This window comes from Patella vulgata, chromosome 4 (assembly GCF_932274485.2).
Source record: "Patella vulgata chromosome 4, xgPatVulg1.2, whole genome shotgun sequence".
NCBI classification, from domain to species: domain Eukaryota; kingdom Metazoa; phylum Mollusca; class Gastropoda; family Patellidae; genus Patella; species Patella vulgata.
In genome coordinates, this window is record NC_065882.2 from 62,299,027 (window position 1) to 62,312,562 (window position 13,536).

The window sequence follows — 13,536 nt, forward strand, 5'->3', positions numbered from 1 at the left end:
GAGGCTCTATGATACCTCAGTGTGAGACAGGTGTCACTCAGAAAATACGAAGAGCCGTCTTTGTAAAAATGAGGTCGTCAGGCTACCAGAAGGTCACAAATCAAGGCAGTGAATAGCGATATGCCTACATGGGAGTTATTCAATCGAAGATGTTGAGTTGTCTTGTCTCCTGAAAAAACAAATCCCGGATTCGCTGCTCATGTGCCTGATGCTAATGTTCGTGATGAACTCGAGATAGACGATCTGAATTTATAGCAAGTTTCATCCGACTAAAAATAAATGTTTTGTTCATGATGGACACTAATTTTATGTTTGCCTTAGCAACCTGGAGTTATGTAGCGAAGATTAGCTTTGACCACGACAATTTCAATTAAATCGCCCTTTTCCGCAATATCGGGGGCGTAGACAGTCCGTAGATAAAGGGAATAGGCGCAACTTCAGAATTCCCGTTCTGATAATGGTGACTTCATAGTGGCAGTTTTTCCGCAAGTTTGGCACCAACTGTCAGCTAGCTCTCCGAATAATAATATTGCAATCCTTAAATAATTGGAGTTAATGAAACAGTTTTGGTTTAACGACATCCATCCTCACCATGCATTTCACTAGATCACAATTCGAATCCTTCGACAAACAAAAAGTGTGAAAGTTACAGATTGGTACATTTGGCTAGATTGGTGTCTGGAAAATATACAGAAATTCGGCCACTCTAACACCTGCGCCCACCTTAGCAAAATCAAAATAGTTTCGTGCGAATATCAGTAACATGACAACGCTTGGTCATGGAATATTGTAACATGCTTTAAGGGTGAATCATGCGTTTTGATTGGTCAATTAGGCACTATCGATTGGACAATAACACCCCTCTGTTTTAGTAATTTCTTTTAAAATGCTAAAATAGCATGTTACAATGTCGATAAACACTTTCTCATGTTTCGAATTTGGGTCCTAATGATCTCAGGACATGTCTATTGCACGATAACACCCCTCTACGTGGCTAAGTGGGTAAGGCGCTGGCTCGCTAGCCTGGAGGTGGGGTGTTCGATCCCTGCATTGGCCGAGAAAGTTCATCTCGATTTTCCGGCGTGGTTTCCCCTTGTCAGTGATGCAGAACGGAGGGCCTGACAAGGACAGCTGCCTAGTCGTTCGGATGGGACGAAAAACCGAGGTCCCGTGTACACATTGGCGTGCACGTAAAAGATCCCTTGGCAGTTGGAATTCGATATAAGAGTAGGCCGTAGCGCCGCTGCCCGGGCAAAATTTCCCTCATAGCACACTGTATGGCGTATGCCCGTCTTCAATTAGCCCAGGTTAGGTGCAGAAGAGTAGGACGTTAAACCCCATTTCATTTCATTTCTAAATGTGAAACAGGAAGTGTTTATCTCCTAAATATTATACTGGAAGAAATATCTATAACCGCGCCGCAGATATATATTACCGCGATATTCAGATTACTCGGTGCGCTAAGTATGATTTTAATAGCGGCTTGGTGAATATTTACTTCCAGGATTAATTACAGTCTATTAACCTGTCATTTTTTTGGGGGTGGGGGGGGGATCGCATGAGTTTCAATAGTTCAAGCAAGTGGCTATTGATACCTGAACCTCGATTTCTCGCAGTGTTTCGTCTCCCCCCCCCCCCCAAAAAAAAAAAAAAAAAAAATTCTACACACCGAACAATGTGTCACGCCAGTTTTACTAACCAATTCAATCCTTATCTTGTGGGTTTTTTCCCATAACTCTATGGACTTTCCTTCGTTCTGTTTAAAGAGTGGGGTGGGGCACGTCAAAATCATAGGGCCCGCTGTGGACCAGCGCTGTACGGCACTAGGCTACTCAGTAAATTCACCTTCAACGCTCAACATTCCCAAATTGTGCGACGGGTAATCCACCACTCAAGCCACTTTTTCTTGTAAGTCCCCAAAGAAAGAAGAGTAATCTCAATTTGCAAGTAATCGGGTTACTCTTCAACTTAAGCCTGGACAAACTTGACTACGTCGTGATCGACCTTGTTCACTCTTTACAAATCAAGATGGCAGCGGCCCTGTACAGAACGAGTTCTGCAATAATTAGACGACCATCATTACTAACCTGTGTCAGGGCCTCATCGGGTCAAGTGGGACCGCCAGCCGATGAACATGCCGGCAAAGTCGGTACGTAAAAAGCGTAGAGTCATTTTGAAATTGTAGAAAATAGACCGATAAACGTGTACGTGAGCATGCACGAATTTTTTGACCTTGGCCACTTCCCTACAATAGAAATATATAAATGTTACAATTTAAACTCAGTTACGTTCATATTTAAGATGTAGTGTTTACTGTCCTTGGGTAAGATGCCATGTAGATTGTTTTTGAGGTTAATAATTAATTATTTAAGACAAACATACTATACAATAATTAATTTTATAACCGGTACCTTGGCCAGTGGCTGTCATACTCATTCATAGCATAGAGGGGCACAGGCAGGTTTTGCAATTTAATAGTATTTTTGTGTCACAATCACATTAGAATGAAAAGATATAATTGGCTTAGTCCTTAAAGGATCACACTGTGGGGTTTTCCTTTATGCTAACGATATTGGTGTAGGCCTACTACTACCAATAGTAATTAGTATTTATAGTTACCGTATACAAAGCCTAGACATATTATGTTTGGTAAAATATAGTCCTTATTTCAATATTTGTCAGGCAAATAAATTTATAACAGTACAAATAATGGATTGAAGAAGGTAGTTTTGATTAGTGCAAGATACTGAGATGTGCTTACCAAAGGCAAAAAAACATTTATTATTATTAATACAACTTTATCATTATGCGGTCAGTTCAACAGGAAATGAACACTAACCAGTCAGGGAAAAAAATTGAAAGACAAAAAATTATATTTGTTCATAAATAATTTTGGTTGACAACTATATTTTTGCATGCCTAACAACGATACAATGACATTAGTAGACAAGTGTTATCAGCAATTGTATCTGTAGTTGTAAAAGTATCTTGTCTCAAAACCGGATATGACCCATATCGATTAATATGGGTAGTCATAATTTCTGAGGTCTTTGCATGGAAACAAAGTAAAAAAATTAACCAAATGAAATGACATCATCATGTAATCATTTTCAGCTGGATGGGAGACTTGTATAAGACTGATTTTCATCAGCATGTGCCATAAGCTTATGCTTGTCATTGATACAAGATTGCGACCTTGTAAGTACTAATAATAGGCTACTATCGGCCATATGTGTTTGCTGAGATGCATGATCACGTTAAACGCAAATTCCCATAAAAGCAAATTCACAACGTCGTAATGGCTACTTATAGACATCCATATATATGGGGGCTTTTTTAATAAAACTTTAATTTGTGACAATTGTGAATGTGATCCTTATTGTCTTTTTTGTTTTTAGAAAATAAAAAGGTTACAATGCCAGACGGATTTGGACATGCTGTTGGTCTTGAAAGATTTGAAATGTTGGCTCATTTAGCTGGAATTCAGGTAAGTTAGACGAGCACTGGACCAGAAATCAAATTTTTATTTGAACAGTTCTCCAATGGCACAAAACCATCATTTATAGTTGTATTAGTAAGTTTTTACATTTACGAAACGTTAGTAGATGGCTAAAAGTAGTTTCTGTAAAAAATATCATGACTTCATTTTTAATCACATTTTAGAAGCCAGTCAAATTTTGATTATTTCTGATAATTACTTCATGGATTGTTACTCTTCAGGGCTAGAAATTCACACGAATCTCGGAATCTAATTTGCGCAAGGATTCTCGCAAGAGCTTACGCGTAAAATGTTTCTTTAAAAATAAAAAAAATCTCGGAGAATTGTTGATTCTAACTGTTGAATGTCAGTCAGGGTCGGTGTTCTTAATCGGCTGTATTTTGTGGGATTTAGTCGATTGATGTTTAATCTAGCTGAGTGGTAAAAAACTGAATCGGCCACATGGTATCATAAATTAATCTACTTTTGGCTAATATTACAACGCGTTAATTATTACTTGTTAATAAAGAAGGGTCGACTACAACAACAGCCATACCTTAGAGAGAATGGGCCATATGTGGTTCATAATCCGAGTAATTCGCACATTTTACGGTGATTTTGATAATCCGGTAAAAAAACAAAACAAGCTTGCTGATAATTCATAATATACTAAGGTCATTTTGGTCCAGATTGTCCCATTCCTGTTGCAACGCAGCAGCAAGTTCTTGGACATTGGCAGGACGTTGTTGATGTTGACGTAACCTCTGTCCAAGCATGTCCCAGACATGCTCGATGGGGGAGAGGTCGGGACTCAGTGCTGGCCAAGGTAATGTGGTGATGTTCTGTTGTTGGAGGTAACCTGTAACGATCCTGGCCCTGTGACATCTTGCGTTGTCATCCTGGAAGATGAAACAGCGGCCATGACGTCGTGCGAACGGCACAACATGGACTGCCAAGATGTTGTCCCGGTAGTACTGGCCTGTAACACGCCCTGCAACAACATGTAAAGCCGTTCTTTCAGCAACAGTGATGCCTCCCCACACCATAACAGAACCACCCCCAAATCGATCATGTCTGATGACGTTAACGTCTTGGAAGCGCTCGTTTCGACGACGCCACACCCTCCTACGTCTGTCCAAAAAATCAACAGTGAACCTTGACTCATCTGAAAACATCACATTGCTCCAGCGTCGATTATCCCAGTGTTGACGATCCCTACACCAACGACGTCTTGCCTGAATGTGATGATCTCTCAAACAAGGGATCACGCGAGGACGTCGGGCGCGAAGGTGACCCCTATGCAGTCGATTCCGAATCGTCTGGCCACTCACTCTCACACCAGTGTCTGTTTGAAGACGAGCGCTGATCTGATTTGCTGTGATGACACGATTTCTCAAGGCCAAGGTACGGATAAATCGATCCTGGGCTTGAGTTGTTGCCCTTGGTCGACCTGAGCGTGGTCTGTCCTGTACAGATTGTGTATCACGGTATCTGGACCATAGCCTGCTTATGACAGACTGAGAAACATTCATCGTCCGCGCCACAACCGCCTGTGTTGTGCCGATCTGTAGCATGCCAAGGGCACGTAACCTTTCATTTTGGGTAAGCCGACGCATATCAAAATTTGTTTTCTGGTCACTAAAACAATTAAACTGATGTTTCCACCCTGGAATTCAATGCCACAATGACTGTAACATTCAAAGTCAGAGTCGTGCAAATCTTGGGTTGGACCCCCATGATGATCCCAAGCATCACCTGCATTCCATGCGGTAGCTATTGGTGCGTTTGGGCGTCACATGTAACTGGAAATGTTTCTTCTGTTAGGTTCTATAGTGACTTTTTTCGTAGTCATTTGCATATTTTAGTATTATGCCCCCAAAATCAAATATCCCCTACTTTTTTTGAATAGTATAGGTTCAGTGAAATACGTCACGTGGTGAATGAAGACGATCTCGGCATGGTTTGCTAATTATGCATCTTCCATGCTCCGTCTGTATGAATTCCAGGTACCGGTAGATATTAAAATAATAACTGGATCATACTTTGATGGATTTACTGACCAGTTGTTACGTAAATTTAAATTTTCATTGAATATAATCCCCTGATAGAACACAGAATACACGGAGATAGAAACTGGATATTTTCCCAACAGAATCTCGAATGCCGAATTCCAATGACACGTGACATATCAGTTGGAATTAGGTCAATAAACCAGTTCTAAATAGCGTTTACTGTTATGATTTTTTATTTTATATACATGCTGACAGAGACTTAATTTTGAAAATATTATTGAAGGCTATATCATAGTCGTACAAAATTTTATTTTATAGCAATTTCAGTTATGATTGTCACGTGATCATTGTGTTGATTGTCCATCATCGACGAATGAATAAAAACTTTTGCAAGTTACGTGACTAATTAAGTGATGGACAAAAGACTACAAATTGTGCTATGAAGAAATGCCATGGTGCTGTATCAGCTTATTTTGATTACTGCATTTTCTGGATATTACTTTTGACACAATTTAAGTGTTTACCCAAAACTTCATCTGATTGTTTTTTTTATCATTGTTGTTGTATTTTGGTGTTTTAGATTAACACAATAAACACAATTTTGTTTTTTAGACAGTATTATTAATTAACATTCAGAAAATTCGCGCAGATCCCATATATGAGAATCCTCTTAGATTCTCGCAAAAAATGACGAATTTCTAGCCCTGCTCTTAATCAGTTTTTATTATCTTGTATAATATGCTCCTGTTACTAACAAAAGAATAAATATATGAGGAACCTTTGTGGATTGCTCTGACGACTTGGCTGCCATGGGTTTGTTTCCTTGCCTGTCAAACTATCTTTCATAGTTATTGCTCTGATATTCAGAGATGTGTACCAAAATTAAGTTCATGTACTGCTTCTTTTGCTAAAACCTTGTAGAGGTTCTAAATTTCAAGGGATTTTGAGATTGTTATTTAGGCCGAGTTGTGCCGCTGAAAACCATATTGCAATATATTGTAATATTTCTATTGGCTATATTGCAATATTTCAAATTCAGTATATGAAAATTGAGTTAATAAAAGTTAATATATTTTAGATATTTAAAAAGCTTTGTGCATTTTTTAACCCGATAGGATTGAGAAATGAATAAAGGCCATGCAGTACATTAACTGGGGTATATTTTATGTAATATTGCCATTAAAGGGTATAGGTTATTTGTGTAATTGTTCTGAAAGGGTCTATTAACCAAAAACAATAGGTCAAATGTTGGATGTATTGTTCACAAAAATTAAGATTATAGAAATGAATATTTACAGAAATAAAGAAATAATGAAAAAGTTATTGCCATATATTGACTTCCAAAAATTTTATCAAAATAAATTCCTTAGGCCTAACAACATCCTGTGATGTGCATTCTGCCTCTCTTTGCAATCCTACTGGTTGATGATTTTCGTTACCGGGCCACATGATGTTAATTTTAGACAGAAGGGGAGGCACATTACTGAGAAATAAGGCCACTTTACAAATTATTTTGTTTTTGTTTTTAGGATCCTTTTGAGATGGATGTGCGTCAGTTTACAAATAAAGATGGAACTTTCGACAAGCCAAATATAGTTCCATCTTTATACCAAAAACGTCTTGTAGGCTGTATATGTAAGTTATTATTTTATTTGATGATGTTTATATAGAGTTGATGCAATATAAATGAATGATTGGTATTTTTAGACCTTGAACTAAATGAAACACTGTGCTTTTTATATGCCCCCGTAGGTCAGGCTGTCTTTTTCACAATTACTTTTTTTGTTAAAAAGAAAACTGCATGATGTCAGTTTTTTCAAACTTGCTGGGCATGTTCAAATAGCATTGAAATTCAGAGACGCACATTGTTTTATGAGGATTCATTGCCCTGATCATTGAAACCTTGTAAATACTCTACAGGTCAGACTGTCAGAGTTTTTGAGGAATTTTTTAGTAAAACTTGTGGGGATTTTTCGGCTAGTCATAATTTCAGAATGGTGCATCTACGATATGCGGTTTAACCTTTGTAAACACCCTGTGGGTTGGAACTATTTTTTATTATTTGTGATTTTTTAAAAGTCTTGCTTTATTTGTTTGGTAGCCTACGTCAGAGGAGGAATCCTATCAAAATTCAAGTTTTGACAAGGCTGTTGGTGAATGTCTAGCAATGCTACATTTGAATCCTGTCTACCTGTAAATGGTGACTTATTATTAGGTGACTTAAGGGGTTTGGGAAATATAATTCCTGCATGTGTTCTTTCAGCAAGTTCACTAGTTTCTTGGCGACCATGGAACTGATTAAGTTTCTTTAAAATTCATTAGAAGTTTTCAAAGATACCATATGTTGTCCCTTTAATGTGACAGAGCAAGCGGATAAGATATGGTACAATAAAAACAAGTGCAACAAGATTCAATCGAAGTACATAATTTGTTTTTCAGGTGAAGAAGATGAAATTAATATTAATTGGATGAACCTACATAATGGAGAACCAAAGCGCTGTGAGTGCGGACACTGGTTTAAACTCAAAGTGATAGATCCTAAAGACCTTGACTACAGTTATGTGGTGGACAGCAAGAAGAAATAAGATATAATTATAAATTAAAAAGGAACAATTTTTAAGGAATTTCTAATTATTTGTTAGTTTTGCCGCAGGGACAGTACTATCAGCAACAATGTGACATTGTTATATATTATATTTGTGTGTCCACATTTAATAAAAGTAATATCGATAAAATACTACTTTTGTTTGTTCAGATCAGGGCTATTGCTTTATTCATAATATTGACGGACAGGTCTTGACCAAACGGTAACAGATCAGGGCTATTGCTTTATTCATAATATTGACGGACAGGTCTTGACCAAACAGTAACATAATTAATCTATCGGTTGTTTTACTCGAAGAATTAAGGACAGAAAGTGAAATATGCATGGTTGAGTTACAATTGTCAAAATATTTTTTAGCAGTGGTTTTCTGTGATAATCAAATTGCTGAAAAATTATCTTAGATAAAAACAACAGCCCTGGTCAGACTGTAGATTTTAACACATATCAACAGATGTAGACAATATCTCCATGAGTTAAATTTGAATTAAAAAAGTTTAACTTTATACAGAATTTTATTTTATTAAAGTAAAAATACTGTCTTGACGATTCCTTGTAAAAGAATGAGTTTGCAATTCTCAAATTTACATGTACTCAAACAAAACACTTCAAAAAAATTATGTGCATCCAACATGACAAGATTATAATACCTTTAATATTTATTTCTGGCCAAGTTTCCTCTTACTTTTATTCTTCATCAAGCAAAGAATGGCCAACCTTATTTAGTTCATTAGCTAGGTCAACATTCACTTCCACTGAGGGTGATATTGCAGACAAATTAGGCAGAAGAAGCAGGAATGGGAGGATGAAAAAGTTAATTTTTTGCAACCTCCATCCCTATAGGTGAAGGTGTAATTGTGCCTTTTGAAATACAGTGTCTGATGGAACCTTTCATTGGCATACCATCAGAGGTTGCAGTGGATCAATTTCGAGTTGCGTAAAAATATGCAGACAATCAAAATACTCAATAGAAGCAAGTAAAATCGTTACGTGAACAACCTTATTTTAAGCGTTGTTATTTCTTTGATACTGTAATTAGTCTAATGACTGAAGGTTGAGGGCATATCTATGGTTGACGGCACAGTTATTTGAATCTTTCACTTCAACAGGAAGTAAAGAGCAAACTATTGCTATGAAAGCCAATATTTGATTGGCTGAATGTAAACAGTTTATCGTGTTCTAGCCAATTCAAAGTCTTGTATGAAATGCTCTTTATTGCTTACAGTGCGGCAAAATAGGGGGTTTCAGAATAGCTACGTATAGAAGGCTTACTGCCATGAACTTAAAGATTATGAACGAAATAAGAGGAAATATAAAAACCTACGGAGACTATGTACATGCCGCATGAAGCATTGATAATATTGCATTGAAATTGATGATGTAGTGTACAAACTAAGAAATGGAATAATCTAGTTATTCTCACATTGGGTAAATATTCTGCGTGTAAATTATACAGCGTCATCAATATTTGTGTTGATTTTGAAAAAAATTCTCGAAAAATCCAGATTTTTGCGTGACTGTGACCTCTGCATACCATAGTACAGAGAGAGGCGCAACAATATTATTCAATGGAAGACAACTATTTAGATACTATCTAAGGTGTTGAGAATTCATAATTACACGTTGACCCCCCCCCCCCCCCTTAAAACTGATGATCGATTAGAAAAGGCTTACAAACTACCATTCCTAGTAGTCCTAATTTAATTATGTAGTTTAGGAATATTGTGCCTTCTAAGACAACCATTACATTACACAACATGTGAATCAGTCAATAACACGCTTCCCTCAGAATTGCAGATGTGAAAGTCATCCTTTCCGGGACATTCCCCAATTCAGTTATTTGGTTGACAAAATGTTTCTATTCTACCATGGATTGCACTGTAACTAAGAAGTTAAAAACTGCTTGTACAGACCTACATGTATTAGTAATTAGAACAGAAAACCGGTGGGCCAAAGGCAAAATTTAAAATTATATTGAACGTCCCAACACAGTCATTTCAATCAGTTCAACACATGCGGTATTTTAATGGATGTATTGTCACTCTTACATCAAGTTCAGATTTGATAGCCAGAATAAGAAACCATGTAAATACTGATCATGGTCATCTTTCTGTTTTATCTAGAAAGAGATTAACACCTACTCTACATGAATTAGGTCATTTCGGGACCAACACATGGAAAATTTTAAATCAATTTATTGCTTGCGCGTAGGGGTCTTGCAAAGGGAGTAATCCCATATGGTTGGACAGGTGACCCTACTCCTTGTTGCATACAAGTGTTGGGATAGAAACCATGCCACTCGACTGTGTGACAGACCCTTATGTATTATTGGGTGATAATGTCTACTTGACCACCCAACCCCCATTAAAGGATCAGAGGAAAGTATTAATAAAAATGTCAACATAATACAGAAAAGGTAAACAATTTGAGTTAATTACTTTTTCTCTATCAGTGTGATTGCCTTAGTAATGGGAAGAATTTTAGTGGTGCGCATCCATAAAGTCAAGCTTCTTAAAAAGAGTTATGTCCCATAGACATTCTGTTTTGTGAGTTTCAATATGAATTGCCTCCCTTGTTGTCGCTCTTCTGTTGAAGGTAGAAGAATATGTAAACACTTCCTAAAGTCAGCCAGAGAAAGAAAACCAAAACACTAGACATTGACAGTTGGAATTAACCTTCATAAACAGTCATTATGTAAACTACAACACCTAGTTTGTAGACTATTAAATGTGGCGTTTAGGCAAGTTATAATTTATGCCCACAGTCCAAGTGGTTATCGAAAAAACCTGTTGCCCTATTAAACGCGTAATTACGGTCAATAGAATAATATTAATGCTCTATTTTTAGAAATTATAAACTGTGTCAGACAGCCCATTGTTCAAATTTTAAACTGTTTAACTCTTATGTTTGATTATTACCACATGAAGTTTCCTTATCTGCAGTTCATGTTATTATGGTCTGAATCATTCATTTCATCATGACCATTGTGTCATTGATTGCCAACCTAAATCCTTATGCTGAATTTTAAAATTGCATAATCATCATCATAATCATCATCATCATTTGTATTCCAGTCCCGGTAATGATGACATCTTAGAGATGACATCAATGTTTTTGCGTTGGCAAACAAACTGAAAATAGAGACATAAGTCATACTGTATTAGCTGTGATTACAGTCTATTGACTTTAATTTGATCAGTTTTCATCCAATACTACTGGTACTACTAGTGGTAGAGAAAAGGATCCTGCGTCACCCTGCATGCTTAACACCGTGTCTCGTGTGAATATTTTTTCTCTACTGTACTTTCACATGAACTTAGTATGTTGATTACACAAAATATCAATATCATCAAATTCAGTATTTTAATACTAAGGATATAAATTAGGAAAAAAAATGTTTATCCTTCTTTTGGTTTTTGTTACAAGGAAAACCGAATCATCTGATGCATGGGTTGAGTCAAACGCCAAGTTTAGTTACATTACTAGTATATTGATAAAAGTGGAATTTAGAATTTTGTTATAGTAATACATTTATTTATAATTCTATGATAGAACATTAGATTTCAAGATGCTTTAATTCTTCTTGTAAAGTGTTGATTGGTTTATAATTTTCATTTTATTTTATAGGTAGATATTGAGATGTTGAGTTCGAGTTTTGATATCAGGTGACATCAATAATTAAGGCGGGAGTTTACATTAACTCAGCAGCCATGTTGTATATATTTCTTGTCGATACAGGCACCATGATGACCTTCGATATGAATTTAGCTATGGAAAGGTAATTTTATATTGCATTGATTTCATTACCGTACTATTTGTGATTGTAGACATGTAGGCTATTTAATGCTTGGCATTAATAACTACAAAACTGCAACGACTGAACGTCTGTAAAAGTAAAAAACTTAAAATTTTGAGTACACAAATTAGAATTAGTTTTTTTGTACGCCCACACTGAAACATGATTGCATATTGCTGTCACCCCCTGTCTGTTTCTTTCTTGTGTACACTCTCTACATATACATTTGTCATGATGCATTTGTGAGAATTCTATTTCTGCTAATGACTTCTGGATTTATTGCCTTTGATCACTTCCTATTAAAATCATAAACATTGTTAAGATTACAGAGCCACAATTTCTGTTAATTACTACTTTTTAGTGATGGTCTTTGGTTACTACATGTAGGCTATGTAGAATCTTGTAAACTCTAGTGACAGATATTATCTATCAATCTGCCGTTTTATGTACCTAAAGAATAGCATTGCGACAACCTTACACATTCCTGAAAAATCCGGCTCTAGTCATTGCTGTACTTAAAGTTAGATTTTTGACAGAGTTTGAGAGTCATAGTTCTATTCAGTTTGTGGAAGTGTGATACATGTACGTAACATGACAGTCCGTCTCTTTGATCAGGGGTCTTCCCTAAAACTTCGGACAGTTGATACAATTAGTTCTTATGCCATGTTTTGCTCTTCCCTGGATAATCCCTTATAATGAATTTCGCAGGTTGTAACGTGATGTAGTCATGATTGTTATTATACACTTTTACATTAGCATATTTAGGGCTCTATTTGTTACTTGGTAAAAAGTAATTGATTGGTTTTTACCCAGACCATTAACTATTATACACTTTTACATTACATTGTTACATTTACATTGTTATTATACACTTTTACATTAGCATATTTAGGGCTCTATTTGTTACATGGTAAAAAGTAATTGATTGGTTTTTAACCTGACCATAAACTAATCCACATTTGGGCCAGAAATCATCAGTCAGTCCAGCAGTGTTTGAGTGAGATTAGGACTAATCAAACAAAACACTACGAGCAGTATGTAACCTTTTATTGCCTGCTCGGATGACTTAGATATCTATAGGCCCTTTTAAAATAGGTGTTCGTGTAATAATATATTTTAATGTAATTTGTATAATATTTCAGTGTATCCAAGCTACAGACAGTCATATGTAAAGCCTGTCACATATCTGAAGATAAGCAGGTCTTACTGATCAGTGGTGGGGAAAGTTTGGATCCTCATGCTCGGGTTGGGCGATATAGTGCTGGCACGGTTCGTAGATTGTTTTTATTGTCTAGTTTGATTGCTTGCTCTCAGACATTTTATTTTTCCTCAGATGCAAATGACATTTTTTTAAATCTGTTTAAAGATGGAAAAATTAGTAGATTTTACATAAGTAGCCTACATGTATGTGATGGTGGTAGGAAATGTGTAACCTGCCATACATCAAGTAATATTTACATGTATATTGATTTTTGAATTCATGATTCCACAACGACCGGTATATATTTTAACATTTAAACATACATTATGCAAGAGCTAAATCTGCCTATTGCAGGTCTTTCTTTAGGCCTGAAATGTTATCTAAAATATAATTAGACATTAATTAACTTATCCAGACCATAATCAACTCTCGATGTCATCGCTAGTC

At 36.3% G+C, this 13,536-nt stretch overlaps 2 protein-coding genes across 2 annotated transcripts in view; both read left to right on the forward strand.

Moving 5' to 3' along the window:
- Positions 1 to 1,991: 1,991 nt before the first annotated feature.
- LOC126817914 (cytochrome c oxidase subunit 5B, mitochondrial) lies at positions 1,992 to 8,227 on the forward strand. The gene is made up of 4 exons (XM_050545086.2): positions 1,992 to 2,149; positions 3,399 to 3,487; positions 7,020 to 7,125; positions 7,930 to 8,227. The coding sequence occupies exons 1-4, from the start codon at positions 2,029 to 2,031 to the stop codon at positions 8,073 to 8,075; spliced, it is 462 nt and encodes a 153-aa protein (XP_050401043.1). The 5' UTR covers positions 1,992 to 2,028; the 3' UTR covers positions 8,076 to 8,227.
- Positions 8,228 to 11,722: 3,495 nt separating this feature from the next.
- LOC126817514 (RB1-inducible coiled-coil protein 1) overlaps positions 11,723 to 13,536 on the forward strand; it is a 30,704-nt gene continuing 28,890 nt past the window's right edge. The window contains exons 1-2 of the mRNA XM_050544529.2: positions 11,723 to 11,870; positions 13,031 to 13,157. Coding sequence (XP_050400486.1) covers positions 11,803 to 11,870; positions 13,031 to 13,157 — 195 coding nt within the window. The 5' untranslated portion in view covers positions 11,723 to 11,802. The remainder of the gene's footprint in view (positions 11,871 to 13,030; positions 13,158 to 13,536) is intronic.